The 18,336-nt window shown below is 36.7% G+C and overlaps 1 protein-coding gene across 1 annotated transcript in view; it reads left to right on the top strand.

The window, feature by feature from the left end:
• Window positions 1-18,336, top strand: part of adgra2 (adhesion G protein-coupled receptor A2) — a 102,946-nt gene that overhangs the window by 69,349 nt on the left and 15,261 nt on the right. Inside the window, exons 4-13 of the mRNA XM_052109332.1 lie at window positions 5,299-5,370; window positions 5,594-5,665; window positions 6,535-6,698; window positions 8,737-8,950; window positions 10,533-10,697; window positions 10,779-10,971; window positions 11,802-11,951; window positions 12,062-12,223; window positions 14,237-14,431; window positions 17,536-17,725. Coding sequence (XP_051965292.1) covers window positions 5,299-5,370; window positions 5,594-5,665; window positions 6,535-6,698; window positions 8,737-8,950; window positions 10,533-10,697; window positions 10,779-10,971; window positions 11,802-11,951; window positions 12,062-12,223; window positions 14,237-14,431; window positions 17,536-17,725 — 1,577 coding nt within the window. The remainder of the gene's footprint in view (window positions 1-5,298; window positions 5,371-5,593; window positions 5,666-6,534; window positions 6,699-8,736; window positions 8,951-10,532; window positions 10,698-10,778; window positions 10,972-11,801; window positions 11,952-12,061; window positions 12,224-14,236; window positions 14,432-17,535; window positions 17,726-18,336) is intronic.

The raw sequence follows: 18,336 nt of genomic DNA, 5'->3' as shown, positions 1-18,336 counted from the left end.
TATACGTTATTCAAGGACCCGAAAGCAGTTGCTGAATACAGATGATCTCTTCACGCTCATATCACACGAGGTTAAATGCCTTAAAATGGTGAGTTTTTGTTGACTGGTGATCGTCCCGAGGTGAGGACCTGTTGCATTTCCCTGTGCATACAGTGCTTAATGTTTTGCAAGAGTGCTTGGATGCAGGACTCACACTTCCACGCTCAAAGTGTATGTTGCAATTGGGAAGTTTGTCTGTGGATAAGCACCAATTGTCATTAAATTCTTGTGGGGAGTGAGACGGCTGATGCCCCACTTTTATCCCAGTCTGGGACCTGGTGCTTGTGCTAAATTAACTTATGGGTTCTCAGTTTGCGTTGCTTGATACAGTAAGTTTGCATACACTGTCTTTGAAAACCGTGGTGTTACTTGCTTTGGCTTTGATCAAGCATGTTGGGATCTTCAGGTCCTGTCGGTCCATGATTCTTGCTTAGAATTCAGACCTGGCTTGTCAAAAGCTGTTCTCAAGCCTTTGGAGGGTTAAGGTTTTGGCTTCTTCCTTTAGAGCTCAGGTAGTAACCTTATTCACGTTCTCTACTTATCCATTTTAAACAGACAAAGCATAGAGACTACACATGCTTTGTCCTGTGAGGGAGTTACGGATGTACATTGATCGTGTGAGTCAATTCAGGCATACAGATCAGCTCTTTGTCTGCTTTAAAGGCCATTCAAAAGGTTTGGCCACCTCCATCCGTCTTTTTTATACTTAATTGTGTCTATCCGTTCCATACATTTCTCATTAAATGGTGTATTCCATTTAGATTCTTTTCAATAGACACAATTATTTATCACTTTTTTGTATGTATTATAAATTTTTTCCACCATCCATATATTATTCAGCAAATAAAATAAAAAAGCATAAGCTTTCTCACTGGGTTGTCAACACCATTGCACTCGCTTACGCTTGGTGGTTTGTGCAGTTTCGATGGGGGTTTAGGCCCATTCGACTAGGAGCATAGCTTTCTCCTGTTGTTGGGCGAAGGGTGTGTCCATCTGTTTGGCTGCAGGCTGGGCTTCCACTAACACCTTTGCCAGGTTTTATAACTTGGAAGTTTCTTCTCTCTCTTCCCAGGTCCTTGCTGTGAAGTATATTGATTTCTCTATGTTCACTGCCCTGAGGGCTGGTGTCATTGTGTATTGGCCGTTGGTCTCATGACCTGCCATTACTTGACTATTGAGGATATTAAGAGTATTGTTTTTAATGTTCGCTACCCTGTTGGTTAGTGGCATTACGTTATTCAGTCAGTCATTAATCATTCTGAACTCTTTTCACACCACAGTGAGTATTTCTGTAAATGTTTCTCTACTCAGCATGGTGTCATTGCTATATTTCCTAACCATATGTGGTTATAGAGTTCTCTTTTCATTCTTATTTTCAATATGAAGAGAAGACTATGTCTACCTTAATGCTAGTACACAGTAAAAAAAAAAATTGTGTAGAATTTACAGGAATTACCTTGCAAAAAAGTTGCCAATAAATTACTGTAGAAATGTTGTTCTTTGATGTTAAACATTAAAATATAATAGTGGAAAACAATTTACAGCTAATTGTTGTATGTGAAATACAGTAGTTTATTTTTACAGTAACATTGAATTCAACTTGTAATCTACTTTACAGTAATTGCTTTGTAATTATACTGAATTACAGTAGTTACCTGGCAACTAGAGTTGCCAATAAAATCCTGTAAATACCAAAAAAGGCCAAGATGTTGCTGTAAAATAGTTTTAAAGTAAAAATGCTGGAAAACATGATCTATTACAATAGCAAACTGTAATATATTGTTTGCCAGTTTTACTCGTCTATCAAGGCAAAAGTGTATTTCAATAGAAGTGTACTGGTTTAAACACATTTGAATCTCCTGTACTTACTTAATCATTCAGTCCATTAGACTTCTGAGCAGAGTACACACATGAGGGTTGACTATGTTGTTCCTCTTCTCTGAGACATCTTAGTGCCAGCGGGTGGGTTGATTTCAAGAAAAGATCTGCACAAAAATCAATCACAAATCACAAGCAGAAGCTTTAGGATGCAGTGTGCAGAGCAAAGTGAAACTAGTGAAAAAACAACAACAACAACAAAAATCTGTATTTGTAATCTGTAAATTGCATTTGTTAATGCATTAGTTAACATAAACTAACAATAAACATCCGCATTTTACAATCTTGGTTAATGTTAACATATACTACTAACACATTTCTTAATATTAAAAGGTGAATATGATAACATGCTTTAATGTATTAGTAAATGTCTCAAACTCAAATGACTTCTACGGAACACAAAGATATTTTGATGGAGATATGATGTCTGTTTGTCCATACAATGCAAGACAGTGGGGTCCAGCACTTCTATTTAAAAAAAAAGACATCATAAAGGTTTAGTCCACGTCATCTGAAGCAATATGATTGGTTTTGGTTGAGAAACAGACCAAAACATAACTCCTTTTTCACTTTAAATCTTGACATCTGCATGATTTGAAGCTTGATTACACTTCCTCATACTTGACACATGAGCAGAACACTGTACACTCTTCAGAAGACATGGATTAAACCACTAGAGTTGTATGGAGTACATGTATGTTATTTTTGGAGCTTGAAGGTTTTGTCCCCATTGACATATATTGTACAGATATATTCACATCATATCTCTATCAAAATAACTTTGTTTTCTGCAGAAGAAAGAAGGTATAGAGTTTGAGATGATTTGAGTAAGAAACAAGAGAACTATAATTTTTGGGGTGAACTGATGTTTTAAGAAATTAATTATTATAGGCCTTCATATAAATGAACATTAACCAAGAAAAATAAACAATGTAAAGAGCAGTTGTTCCTTGTTAGCTGTAATGTTTCATGTCCATTTATTTAGCAAATAGTCTTGTAATAAAGTGGTATAATGAGCAGTCAAACGGTCATTTTTGCAAAATACACACCACCAGAACACTGACACAAATCGGAGGAGGAATTAAATTCAGATATTAATCAGTTGACTCTACGTGATCCCTAACTTACTAAATTCTAAAAAAGTGTGTTGTGTTGTCCATTGTTAGTTCAAGACAGTTAATGTATAAAATAGTGAACACTTTATTACAGCATTAACTAATGCATTATGTTGACATATGCAACCTTGTTGTAAAGTGTGCCCCCTCCCCACACACACACACACACACACAAGCACATGGTTACCTTGAGCGAATATACAGTAGGTGCAAGATGCCTGCTTCTGGTACACCTGATTGATGTCATTACTCGTCAAAAACAAGAAGTAAAAACCACCAGATGCTCAACATCCACTTAATTTATAAATACATAAGCAATCTACTATAAATATACAAACTAAAATACTACAATACAAAGTTAATTATTTTATCACAGATTTCAGAACATTGTTTTGTACACCTGCCTTAGACAATCAGTCTTGGAGAGCAACGTCTACAAGTAAATAATACAATTGAAAGATGTTACTATATGACGCCTCCCACGCTTTCCGCTGCCACATGCCTGAGATAAGAGCCATAAAGCTAGCGAGACAATCCTCCGAATAACTGTAAACAAAACATATCGTAAAACGTTGAAAGTGGATAATTTTTCGATCTGAATATATGATTTCAAACTTGAATGTAGCTGTGTAATCCCATAATGCCAACATCACTTTATATAATTGTAAAACGCATGAACTACAGGCACAACACCTCCTACCTGTAAATTAATTTACAGTTCACATGGAAATATACTGTAAACTACTATAATACTTTTATTGACCCATAATTCATTGCCAACTACAGTTGCAACTTGTAAAATGTTAAAACGGTACATGTCTGTACAATTTAGCTGTAAAAACTTGCAATTTGTTACAGTGTAGGTGTTGCCTTGTGTGTGTGTGTGAATCATTAGCATGGCACTGTTGCATATGTCAAAGTGAACAACTTGAAAGATAACGTCTTGGTTACGACTGTCTGCCAAATGCATAAATGTAAATGTAAACTTGGTTCCTTAAAGGAGGACCGAGACGCTGCATGCTAGCCTCACTACTGATTTCTCGCTTTTATGGGGCAGAGAGATATGCTCTCTTTGCTTCAGTTGAAAAATCCAGATGACATGGTGCTGTGCTCCGGTTCAAATGCCTGCAATGATGCGCACTCAAGGAGTGGAGTGTCAAGCGCCATCTGATAATACATTGACTGGGCCTTCAGAAATCGTTACTCTTGGGAGAAGATCCCATATAGTGTCATCCAAAGTTACAGTCATAACTGAGATGTTTTACAATAGTAATATTGCAGTAACCATGGTTAAATTTGTGGTTACCATGGTTTTACTGCAAATACCATGGTTAAACTATCTATCTATCTATCTATCTATCTATCTATCTATCTATCTATCTATCTATCTATCTATCTATCTATCTATCTATCTATCTGTCTGTCTGTCTGTCTGTCTGTCTGTCTGTCTACTCTATCTATCTATATGTCTGTCTGTTTACTCTATCTATCTATCTGTCTGTCTGTCTGTTTACTCTATCTATCTATCTATCTATCTATCTATCTATCTATCTATCTATCTATCTATCTATCTATCTGTCTGACTGTCTGACTGTCTGACTGTCTGTCTGTTTTCTCTATCTATCTATCTATCTATCTATCTATCTATCTATCTATCTATCTATCTATCTATCTATCTATCTATCTATCTGTCTGTCTGTCTGTCTGTCTGTCTGTCTGTCTGTATGTCGGTCTCTCTCTCTTTCTCTCTCTCTATCTCTGTCTGTCTGTCTGATCAGAGCAGTTAGATAACCACTGTGACACAGTTGAGAAAAAGCAGTGACTGACCCCAATACTATTTAATAGCCTCTTGTTTCTTTTATTAACATGAGGCTGTGATCTGCTATCTGCCACTGACATATCTATCATCATTGTGTAAGAAAGAGAGAGAGAGAGAGCTCCTGCTAGACAACAGCTTAAACCAGCCAAAGATGGTTTGCTGGTCTAGGTGGTTTAAAATCATTCTGTTCTCCCAGCCTGGCCACGCTAGTCTTCTGAGATGATTTTAAGATTGTTTAGCTTGTCAGCCAGCTCCCAGGGAGACCAGCGAAGACAAGCCAACCAACTTTGGCTGGTTTATGCCTTTTTTCAGTAGGGGGAAGAGCTATTTTAACCATAGTGCTGACTTTTCAACACAACTGTCGTTTTAAAGTTTTAAGATGCATTGGCTCCTGACTGCTAGAGCTGGATCTCAGAATAATCATCTCATTTGCTTTAATCTGTACAGTGACCTATCCAGTAACCGAATTGGCTGCCTGACTCCAGAAATGTTCCAGGGACTTACCAACCTCACTAAACTGTAAGTCATTATGTCTGAAACAAATATTTATTGGAAAATAAACCACAGAAAACCACTTACTTTTTAAATTGTTGCTGGGCTGTGCATGTGGATGTCATATGTTTGGCATTTGAAGCTTTTTTTAAGGTTATACAGTAAACACAACATCTACTGCAAATGATGCATTTAATACCATGGCTGTGTCATATTCAATTATTGTGAAAATTGTGTTCTTATATTATAGAAACATCTCTGGAAACATATTTTCCTCTCTGGACCCAAATATCTTTCTGGAGTTGCACTCTCTAAAGCTGGTGTGAGTTAAAGTGAATGTTTTTGTGGTACACATCATGCTCATATATTATTCATTGGATTATTAAAGGAAAAGTTCCCCAAAAATGAAAATTCTGACATAATGTTCTCACCCTCATTTAGTACCATACCAGTTTTGCTTTTATTTTCCTCAGAGGAACACAAAATGAGAAATTTTAAAGAATGTATTGTTGCTCTTTTTCATACATTTGCAATGAATGGGACTGGCACTTTCACGTTTCAGAAGGGACTAACAAATTGTAACAGAATATAAAACAACAGACCAAAATGTAAGGCATTATTAAATTATAACTGTTGTTAAAGGAAGACTGATTCTTTGTTAAATATGTTAAAACAATCCCATAATGCAGCTGTGATGGATACAGTATATCTGATCTTGTCCTGTGTGTGTCAAATGAACACCTCTGTCTATTTGTTTTTGACTTACTGTTACTGTTCATCCCTTACATGTGCATTTCAAATGCTATTTGTCTATCCCTAACCCTAACTCATTTTCAACACATTTAAAATTTTTGTTAACATCCATTATAATCTATAAACTGTAAGCCAGTATGCCAGAAATTGCAACAGATTCTCCAAAAAACAACAAAAACAAATAAACAAAAACACATGGTTTGATTGTGACATCAAAATGTATCAAAACTCAAATGCTTGAGGGAACTTCTACATTTTATATAAGTGTTGTTATCATAAAATTTCAACTCAATTAATTATCGCTAGCCATTTAGGAGACACTTTCATTGTACTAAAAAAGTGAACAATCTTCCTGGAGAAGATTTGAATTGTTATTTGCACTCTGGGACTGAAGAACAAGCTTTATCTATTGCTTACCTCTAATTTATCGCTTATTAGGAACTTTCATTCAGAGTTCCTGTCATGTGACTGCGGTCTTCAATGGGTCCCAGGTTTTTTTCGCAGCAGTTCCGCCCGGCTTGGGGATGAAACACTCTGTGCGTACCCCACAAGACTTCAAAACAAACCCCTTCATCTCTTAAGAAAGAGTGACCTCAACTGTGGTGAGTAATAGATTACAACAATGTACATGCCTTGTGAGTGTACAGTGACCCTAAAAAGTATTTGGAAACTTAAAGGGATAGTTCACCCAAACATTTAAATTCTCTCATTTACTCACCCTCATCCATCCCAGATACATATGACTTTCTTTCATCTGCAGAACTCAAGATTTTTAGAAGAATACCTCAGTTCTGTTGGTCCATTCAATGCAAGTGAATTGTGGCCAGATATTTGAAGCTCTATAATGCACATTAAGGCAGCATAAAATGAATCCATAAGACCCCAGTATCTTCTGAAGATATATGATAGGTGTAGGTGAGAAACCGATCAATATTATCTTTTTTACTCTAAATTATACTCCCTGCCTAGTAGGTGGCAATATGTACAAAGAATGTGAATCGCCAAAACCAAAAGAAGAAGTATGTGGAAGTGAAAGTGAAATTGGACTTTAATAGAACATGAGACTTAAAATGTATCTGTTTCTCACCCACACCTATCATATCACTTCTGAAGTCATGGATTTACCCACTGAGTCGTATGGATTAATTTAATGCTGCCTTTATGTGCTTTTTTGAGCTTCAATGTTCTGGCCACCATTCACTTGCATTGTGTGGACCAACAGAGCTGAAATATTCTTCTAAAAATAAATAAATCTTAATTTGTGTTCTGCATAAGAAAGAAAGTCATACACATCTGCAATGGCATGAGGGTGAGTAAATGATGAGAGAATTTTCATTTTTGGCTGAACTTTTTCTTTAATATATGAATTTTATTAACTTGAGAGCAAATTATGAAACCAGTTATGCTTGTCTTTTTCTCAAAACTAAATTCACTTTCTGACCCATTTAAAAATACTTAACCAACCGGTCTCAAGGTCATTTTTAATAGATGTATGGAGTCCTACAGGTGTCCTAGCAGAATAAGCAGGTGTAGTTTATCACATTAACTATGAATGAATTAACTACGTTGCACTAACATTCAACAACCATAAAGTGTTGTATCGACAGTATATTTTGTCATTTCAACATCTTTTTATGAAGTGTTTTGCACTGAAAAGTGTGCTATCATTATTTTAAATAAATTCTATACTTTGTTATCTAATGTAATGTTATTCATACATTATTATGTGCGGCTTAAGTGTCTAAAGACAGTAGTTTTGGGGGGGGGCCACTGGTTGCCTCATATTCCTCATATGTATTTTGAAATACATTACAAGCATTCTATTGAATTCAGTTGTTGTCAATCCATGTTTCTAAGCCAGCTAAGATCAAATATAATGTTTAAAAATCCTCTGACTGCAGCCACTGGGGTCTGATTATATTTCTTAATGACTTTGTTTTAAACCTCTTACTTTTCAAATCTGATCTCTCTGTAAGACATACGCAGCATATTTCTGATGCTTCCTGGGCCTCAAACCAGGGTTCTCGTTACTGTTTTTATATCAGCTTGTTTCGCCATCACTTCCTCCACTGCCTTTAAACATATTTATTTTGGCCGGGAGCGCATAGCTGTGACTGGCTGAGAAAGATCCCTCTGTGGGTTTGCAGTTGTGAATAAATATAACCAGCCCATTAAAAGAGACTGATTCATCCAGGCTGTTTCACAAGCATAGCTGATTTTGAATGATTACAAAGCAACAAAACACCCAAAGAAGATTAAATTTGCTTCGTTTATTCAAAGTATAGATGTCTAACTGTGCAGTCTATTAGGAGTGTGGTTGGAACATAGGCTAATACACAAAAAACATGTTGTTATTTGTACACCGCACAAGAGAATGGAAGGCCTAATCTCCTTACACATCACAGCCACAACAAAAAGGGATGTGATTAGAAAGGCAGGAGACCATGTGAAAGAAAATAACAGTACATACAATTCCATTTTAAAATCTCTCACGAACAAGAAATAAAAATAAGTATAAATAGTAAAAAAAAAAAAATTATCAGTAAAAAGGGGAAAAAAAAATACAGAAATAAGTGATAAAATTAAGCTCTTTAGAATAATAACTTTATTCTTTGTCTTTTAATTCATTCTATACCTTAGAGGGTCCATTGGAACTGCACACCTTGTCTCTGCTACCCTCGCTACGACAGGTTGTGTTTAAGGGGGACAGACTGCCTTTCCATTGCACTGCTTCCTTAGTTGACAAAATCACTGCCCTTCATTGGCATCACAACGGTCAGCCTGTAACCACTGACCCTATGCACGGGGTTCATCTGGAAGAGAGTGTACATCATGACTGCACCTTCATCACCAGGCATTTCTTTCTCTCTTTTTTTCACTTTTTCTTAATTATTGGTGGGATAAAATGGGGTGAGGTAGAAATGAATGGGATAGGATGGCATAGAATGGGTGGGATGTGAATTCATGGAATATGATGTACTGCAAAAGGGTGGAATACGTTTGTTGAGATGGGAAGAGAAGAGAATGGAATAGGATTGGTATTGAGATGGGTTAATAAAGGATTTGAAGGAGATAGTTCACTCAAAAATGAAATGATTCCATCCTAGATGTGTATGAATTTCTTTCTTTATTCTGCAGAACACGTATCTAAAGAATATCTAAACTCTGTAGTTCCATACAATCTAAGTGAATGGTGACCAAAACTTTAAAGTTCCAAAAAGCACATAAAGACAGCTTAAAAGTTATCCAAATGACTCCAGTGGGAAAATCCATGTCTTCTGAAGCAAAACAATACAAATTTAAGTCCTTTTTTACTCTAAATGTCCTATTTCACTTTCACATTTAGTTTCTTTTGTTTCTTGCAATTCACATTATTCTTGCATATTGCCACCTACTGGGCAGTGAGGAGAATTAATAGTAAAAAAGGACTTAAATATTGATCTGTTTCTCACCCACACAGGACATGGATATAACCACTGGAGTGGTATGGATTATTTATGTGCTTTTTGGAGCTTCAAAGTTCTGGCCACCATTCACTTGCACTGAATGGACCAACAGGAGAAATTCTTCTAAAAATATTTGTTCATGCTCAGCATAAGATAGAAAGTCTTACACATCTGAGATGGCATGAGTGTGCGTAAATGATGAGAGAATCTTCATTTTTGGGTGAACTATTCCTTTAAAGACAAGTTGAAATATTATTTAAAGTAATAGTTCATCCAAATGAAAATTCTTTCATAGTTTACTCATCTTGACAGCGTTCAAAACCCATATGACTTTTTTCTAATGTAACGTGGAACACAAAATGTGATGTTAATGAATATCTTGGTAGCTGATAGCGACTCAATTTAAAGCTTAAATAGGGACCCAAAAGTATCATAAAAGTAGTCCATGCCACTTTCATGAGCATTATGAGAGAAGCCCGTTGATATTGCTTTTTGGTGCTGTGTAAATATTACTTAAAGGTTGTTTCTCACCAAAACCTATTGTATCCTGATTGTATGCACATGTCACATGGACTCTTTTATGATACTTTTATCACTCTTTTTTGATCCATAAAGTGAGACAATTTCATCTTCCATTGTACTGAAAAGATGGATTGGAATATTCATAAAAAATCTTTCCTTTTGTGTTCTGCATAATAAAGAAAGTCATAGAGGTTTGGAACGACATGAGTGTGAGCTTCATTTTTGGCTGAACTACTCCTTTAAAGAATTGCGTGACACGGCAAAAGATTGAAGCATGTGTTCAAGTAAAAAGCAGACGTGTTGAACAGAATGCATTGGCACGTGCTGTATAGAATAGGATAGGATGAAATAGGAAATTAAAGGTGTAATAAGGAAATTGATCTGCACTAAGCAGGAAAGATAGAACAGGATAACATTACAGTCTAATCTGTAGTTTAGTTAAAGAATATTCTCATGTTTATTTTGCAGTGAGCTGATAATATCAAATGTCCATGTCGAGGCCAGTGGCGAGTGGGAGTGTGTGGTGTCCACAGGCCGTGGGAATGCCTCTCGTAGTGTAGAGATAGTGGTACTGGAGAATAGCGCCTCCTTCTGTCCAGAGCAGAGAGTAACCAACAACCGAGGGGAGTTCAGGTAAGGAAGGTATCCTTCATCTGAATCTGTGGTTTGCTAAAACTTTGCTAAAATATCGACCATTTCCTCTTTGGCCTGCAGGTGGCCTCGAACTCTGTCTGGCATCACCTCCTACCAGTACTGTCTCCAGCTACGCTACCCCTCCTTAGGTGGCCTTGTGGAGCAAAAAAGAGCATCACGATACTGCGACCGCTCTGGACGCTGGGAGGAGGGAGACTACTCTCAGTGCCTATATACTAATGACATCACAAGGGTCCTGCATACGTTCATACTGGTTAGTGGATTGTTACTGTGTGATCTTATCAAAAGCACAGTCTTTTTAAATGTTATTTCAAGTCCTGATTATAAGGTACAGGTTAATATAATATAAGACCATTAAAGGTATAGTTCACCGTAAAATAAAGATTCTCTAATAATTTACTCACCCTCATGCCATCCCAGATGTGTATTACTTTCTTTCTTCTGCAGAACATAAAGATTTTTAGAAGAATATTTCAGCTCTGCAGGTCCATCCAATGCATTTGAATGGTGTCCAGAACTTTAAAGGTCCATAAAGGACATAAAGGCAGCATAAAAGTAATCCACATGACTCCAGTGGTTAAATCCATGTCTTCAAAAGCAATATTATAGGTGTGGTTGAGAAACAGATCAATATTTAAGTATTTTTTTACACTTCTTTTGTTTTTGGCGATTCACATTCTTTGTGCATATCGCCACCTACTAGACAGGGAGGAGAATTTGTTATAAAAAGGACTTAAATATTGATCCCACCCTGATAAATGACATTGTGACTACACAAGCAATTTTCTCATGCTGAAACGTTAGCCAATCATAACATATGCCATTTCCATCTAGAAGTCTTAAAGGTACAGTAGCAAAAAAAAAACTAAATCACAGCTCTTTTGGTGAAAGAAACCTGGACTAACATTATATAAACTGCAAGAAAAAAAATGCTTCAAATGGATTGAACACACTGAAAAATTCATAAACCTTTCAAATGAATGTATGCTGCTTAAAATATTGACGTTTTGTAGTTGAATAAGAGTCACGTTAGTAATAGTTAATTAAGTGTAACATGTTGCTGATTTTCATCTCACCACTCAGATGCCCATCAACGCCTCTAACGCAGTGACTCTGGCACATCAGGTGCGATCATACACTCTTGAGGCCACTGGTTTCACTGACACAGTTGATGTTCTGTATGTGGCTCAGATGATGCAGAAGTTCGTGGACTATGTAACAGAACAGCGTGAGGTTAGTAGAATCTGATATTCAGCCAGTGCACTGATCATGATTACAGAATACAGCATATAACGTGCATCTCTCTGCGTTTGTGTGTATTGTGTTCCACTCTCTTGACCCAGCTGTCAGAGGTGTTGGTGGAAATGGGCAGTAACTTGATGCAGGCAGATGATCAGATTCTGGCTCGGGCTCAGAGAGAAGAAAGAGTGTGCAGTTCAATCGTCTACTCTCTCGAGACACTTGCTTGGCCTCAGCTGCACTCTCATGCGCAGGATCTTTCCATAGTAAGTTTTCATTGTGTCAGTTTCAAGACAGCACTTAAATGCAAATCTCAGCAAAGCCACCTCAAACAATCCAAAAATAAAACGATTATTTTTTTTTTTTTTTAGTTTTTGAAACTTTCGAAATATCTAAATGGCTCTGTCGTTAAACAAACTATTGCCATCAGTCTTTAGAAATCACTCTAAACAGAATAAAAGTTTTAATGTCCTATTATGTTTTAGCTGCGTTAAATACATTTAACTTACCTAAATATCTCAGTTAATGTTACTGTAACTTTGGCATCCTCAAAAATACAAAAAAGCTGAATGTAAACTTGCATAGACAAACTACAAATGCATAAATTAGAAATGTCAAACTACAGTAACTCTGAACAGGGATATCTGTTTGTCCTGTATTCATTTATGACTGTACATTTCTGTATATTTGATTAGACAAATTGAAAATTAAATGAGGCTTGAAAATATTTAGAAATTGTAGAGGCTTTAAGAAATTAAGAGGAAGAATTTTACATTAAATTCCTCGTTTTGTTCTGTTAGACCAAGCTGATGTGTAACTTGAGGGCCTACTCCATGTCACAACACAATAACAGCATTCAGTAACTTGTTTAGTGAGCATTCTGGGGTCTTGATGTCACATATTATCCTAACCGTAGTGCAAGCTACAACTCTACTGCAGTGGTTGTAAACTGATTTTTTGTTAGGAGCTAGATTTTACATTGGACATCAAGTGGTGACCCAACACAGTACCAAAATTATTTACCGAACAAAAGATGAATCTTATTAAAGTGAGTATAATGTCCCTTGAATTTCGATCGTTCATGCTCTTGACAGCCAATAATTCACTGCACAACACAAATGATGGACTATTTTTATCCTTCCAGTAAGTGAGTCCATATGTAAAGTAGTCTGGGTCATATTTACTTTTATCTTGAGTAGTTTTTCCATTGTTTGCATGTCATGCAACCTGTCCATGTTGGCGACTACCTATTTCGGTTCTAACGAATAACACAAGAATTTGTGCCAATATAAAGCTACGTACACACTGCCAGCGACTTTATCGCTGCAGGTCGCCAGTGGCTGGCGGTGAAGTCGTTAGTGGGTGTTCCCACCACTGGTTGCCTAGTAACGTTTATAAATGACATTCACGGATGTCATTCCATTGCTGTTGACAGCGAATCTCTTTTCTTGCCACTAAAAACAAACATTTTGTAGGGAAAAGACTAAATATAAATGGAATCAGTACATAAAATGCTTTATATCAAAGATGAATGAGAAACAAGGCGTGCTGTTTGCCAGAGCGGCTGTTTATCTGCGGCTGAAAATGCAAATGTCGGTCTGTATGGGTCCATAAAATCCCCGCGATCTCAGATACACCTTTCCACGCAGTATTTTTCTTTAAAATGTCCTTGTATGTGGGAAGAGACATATCATAGAGCACTGGAACATTTCTAACAGCAAGAATTAGCCTTTCATCCATCTTTCCGTTACTGCAGGAGCTGAGAGAAAGAGAGAAGGATCACGTGAGCTCTCCCGTCGTCTATCCTATTGGCTGTCGCTTCCGTTAGTCGCTCCAAAGTTGAACTTTTCTCAACTTTGTCGCGTCGCTGGACACGCCCACATCTAGCGCCAACGGTCGCGACAGCTCGTATCGCCGGAAGTCGCTGTGCTCGCATTGAAAATGAATGGTATTGAGTCGCTGTCGCGCGCGATGTCGCTGGCAGTGTGTACGTACCTTAAGGGAGACTTTGATTGGATACATGGCCTTGGATGTCAACAACAAAAAATATGGGAAGAGTTTTCACCTCCCTTTTAAAAGTTGATAAGACTATGTATTTGTGCCATCCTAAATATGCACGATTATATGTTTATTCACATTTTAGAATTGTATTTAGCATTGTTTTTCCCCCGCTGTCTGCGACCATATCAGAACTGACCTGAACAGAAATTGTAATCATATGATGTAATTTTTGTATGCATGATGACATAAAGGATGTTTTTGGATGTCTTTACTTTTAGATTTCTCGTAACATGGTGATGGAGGCTCATCTGATTCGTCCGGCTCATTTCACTGGCATAAGCTGCACAGTCTATCAGAGGCGAGAAGGGACTGGAGGGAGTCATGATGGGATAGAATCTGCCTTTGAGCAGCAGCTACGCTTCCGCTGTACTACAGGAACACATAACACCTCACTTAATGCTTTTCCTCTGAAGGTATTAAATAGTCAATTGTTTGTTTGTATATATATATATATATATATATATATATATATATATATATATATATATATATATATATATATATATACTGTGCCATGTTTGTCTTTTTATATCATCAAGATTTTGAGAGAAATACATGTCAAATTAGAATAATTCATAAATAGTGTTTTATCAGTCTGTCAAAAATAAATAAATAATACCCTCAGGTTGATCAGGACCTTGACACTAAGTTGGGCGGTCTTATATCAGCCTCAAGCATTTTATTTAAAAAAGCATTTATTGCTAAAACTGTAAAGGATGTGGTAAGGGCCCATGTGAATACCTGGTCAATTCATTTTAATTATGTATTTTTTCCTTCACCTGTACTTCTTGTCTTTATGACTCAGTGATTGTATTCATACATTGTTAGATCTGTGTCATTTTATACATCTTATTGAACATTTATATAGAATTTTCTGTTTTTCAATAATAATTAAAAACAAATCCACAGTTTTAGCACAAAATGTGGACTTTTCAGACGGTCCCTTATGTATGAAAAATTTCCAACTTGTATCAGTGTGAAATTAAAGATCTGGAATGATTTCGCTGTGATGCCATCTGATCAGCTTACGGGATAAAATCGTGCCCCGTATTGATTTGTTACGGGATGCATCATTTCACGTTTAAACACGGGACGATCCCGTATTTTACTTAGCGGGTGGCAACCCTACCTGGAGGTCTAATATATTCTCATGAGCAGTGAGGATGCAAATGTGTTTTTTTTCCTTCACATTTTGAAAATGAATGGTGACCAAGACTGTCAGTCCCTAACATTCAGGTCACATCGGTTTGGAACAACATGAGGGTTAGGAAATAATGACAGTATATTAAATTATGGCTGAGCTATCACTTTAAAGGAATAGTTCAACCAAAATTGAAAATTCTCTCAATCATTGTCTCACCCTCATGCTATTCTAGATGTGTATGACTTCCTTTCTTCTGAAGAACACAAATTATGATTTTTAGAAGAATATAAATCAGTATATCAGTAAAATGCAAGTGAATGGGTGTCAAAATGTTTATGCTCCAAAAAGCAATAAAAATTATCTATGTGACTCCAGTAGTTAAATCCACATGTTCAGAAGTGATATGATAGGTGTAAATGAGAAACAGATCAAAATTTAAGTAATTTTTTGCTAGAAATTCTTCTCCCTTCCCAGTAGGGGGTGATATGCAGAGAAGAATGTGAATCACCAAAAACTCAAGAAGAAGAATGTAAAAGTGATTTATTTGTCACCCACACATATCACATCGCTTCTCAAGATACTGATTTAACCACTGGAGTCTTATGGACTATTTTTATGCTGAGTTATGTAAAATTGTTTAGCTTTAAAATGTTGGCACCCATTCACTTGCATTGTATGGACCAAAAAGAGCTGAGAAATCAGTTCAACAGATGAAAGAAATTCATACACATCTAGGATGGCATGAGTGTGAGATATAATGAGAGAATTAAATTTTATTGGGTGAACTGTCCCTGTAGAAGAGAGGTTTGGAAACCTTTCTAGTAATTATTACGGTGAAAACGTGAACAATGTCCCACAGGGACATTATATATAATGCTGAAATATAAACCAAAGCAAAATTATGCTTTATTAATGCCTACTTTCACTATTTCATAGCTTTTAAATTCCTGTGTGGATAGTTCAGTGTAGTTACAGTTTTCAGTGTCTAAATAATTTAGATCATTAGTTCTGTACACCAGTACCATCACTGTGTAGGGTACCAACCCTTGTCATAGAACATACTCTTTGCCATATGATCACCTCGCGCCCACACATCTCTCACGCATGCACAGAAATACTGTCTGAAACTTGGATGTTTACATGTATTTATACATTATACAGTTTAATCCACTATTATGGAATTTTCCCTGCCTTAATCAGCCCAAAGTAGCAAGATAGTTTCCAGTACCCTCCCCGAGGGCGCAGGGTAAATACTGCTCATGACATGTGGGACAAAGCGCACTGATATATTGCTGCACTAATTTACAAATTTACACTTTAAAACTGATGTCACAAGAGCTCATATTTACAGAATCACACTGAAAATGACCATTACCATGTCACGGAAAAGCCATACATCATACAGCCATACAGCCATACATCACTACAACTTACCATAATGTGCTGCCTTAAGTTAGAGCTGCACTTTTAATATTGAAATATCCACTTGTCTTGGTGTTAAATGAAGGCATTGCATGACAAAACTTGATGCTGATGCTGCAGCTGTGTGAACTTCTGCTGTCATAAAAGTCCATCCAATAATCTCTCAATAAATTACGCATTAATTAAAGTTAAACCCAGTAATGTAACGACAGGAACGCTGCACATTGTAACAAAGTAAAAGTACATTTTTGTCATTAGAAATTTACTTGAGTGAAAGTAAAAAGTACCCACTTTTAAACCTATTCTAAAAGTAAATTTTTTCCCAAAAAGTTACTCAAGTAAATGTAACAGAGTAAATGTAGCACGTTACTACCCACCTCTGCTTGTAATATTGGGAATAGTGAGCAGTCAGACGATCATGTTCACAATGTAAACACCAACTTAACTTATACGTTAACTGGAGGTGGAATCAGGTCTTTCTGGAGAATCTGTGGTCTCTTTCTTCTCACATAACAACATAATTCAGTGAAAATCAATATATCATGTCCGTTTATTTATTTATGTGGTAGGGTGCCTTAAGAGCCCTTCAGGGTGATACTAGAACCATCTGCTCTGCTTCGGGGCCTTGACCAACCGTTCGTGGTTTATTTTGCGATAACAACTGACTGACTTTACATTATTTCTTACTTTTAAATGCCACAATTGACCAATCAGAATCAAGTATTCCACAGAGCTGTGTAATAAAAGCTAGATAGATATTGATAAAAATCCCAATATAGTACACTATTATTCATTAAACATGGTTGTCTCATCATATTGCTGTTGCTTCCATTCAATGCAATAACACCCTTTAACCATGGTAAAATCACTGTAATTCACACCCTCAAGTGGCTTATTGCTTTGATAAGCACCTTTTGCTGTCCCTCACTTTGTCTTCATGTCTCTTTCTAGAACGCAGTAGCCCTTGCTTCAGTGTCTCTCCCCGCGTCGCTTTTTCCTCCGAATGCTCCTCCTGACTGCAAGCTGCAGTTTGTGGCATTCCGCAATGGAAGATTCTTTCCTTTTACCGGAAATTTTAGTGGACCTCCTGACCTTGCCCGCAGACGTGCCGTCAACACTCCAGTTATCTATGTTGGCCTTGGTGGGTTGCCTTGACCTCAAACATTCATGGCATTGGAAACATTTTGAGCATTTTTACAAAGCTCTACAATATTATTTGGACTTGTTGTATACCAATATTATACCAGGATATCTGGACATATACAGTATAATAGTTATAAGACATAATTTATTCTTGTACTAAGTAAACGTACAATTCAGTATATACTGTATTTTTTCAACTAATTTTCAAAAATCACTTTCATCTGATTGAGTACATTACAAGTGAACAGTTTAGAAACTCCTAATTATTCTTTATTATTAGAAACACAACTTCAGTGAAGCGTGTCCAAACGTTTGTCTGGTACTGATTATCTGTAGACATTAAAGGAATAGTTCACCCAAAAATGTAAATTCTCTCATCATTTACTCACCCTCATGCTATCCCAGATGTGTTTGGCTTTGTCGTCCACTGAACACAAACAAAGATTTTCCAAAGAATATCCCAGCTCTGTTGGTCCATTCAATGCAAGTGAATGGTTGCCAGGCCTTTGAAGCTCCAAAAAGCAGATCAAGTGAGCATAAACATAATCCATCAAACTCCAGTAGTTAAATCAATGTCTTCTGAGGTGATCCAGTTGGTTTTGGGTGAGA

Source organism: Xyrauchen texanus, chromosome 37, assembly GCF_025860055.1.
Source record: "Xyrauchen texanus isolate HMW12.3.18 chromosome 37, RBS_HiC_50CHRs, whole genome shotgun sequence".
Taxonomy (NCBI): domain Eukaryota; kingdom Metazoa; phylum Chordata; class Actinopteri; order Cypriniformes; family Catostomidae; genus Xyrauchen; species Xyrauchen texanus.
This window is presented reverse-complemented; position numbering and strand designations above follow the sequence as displayed.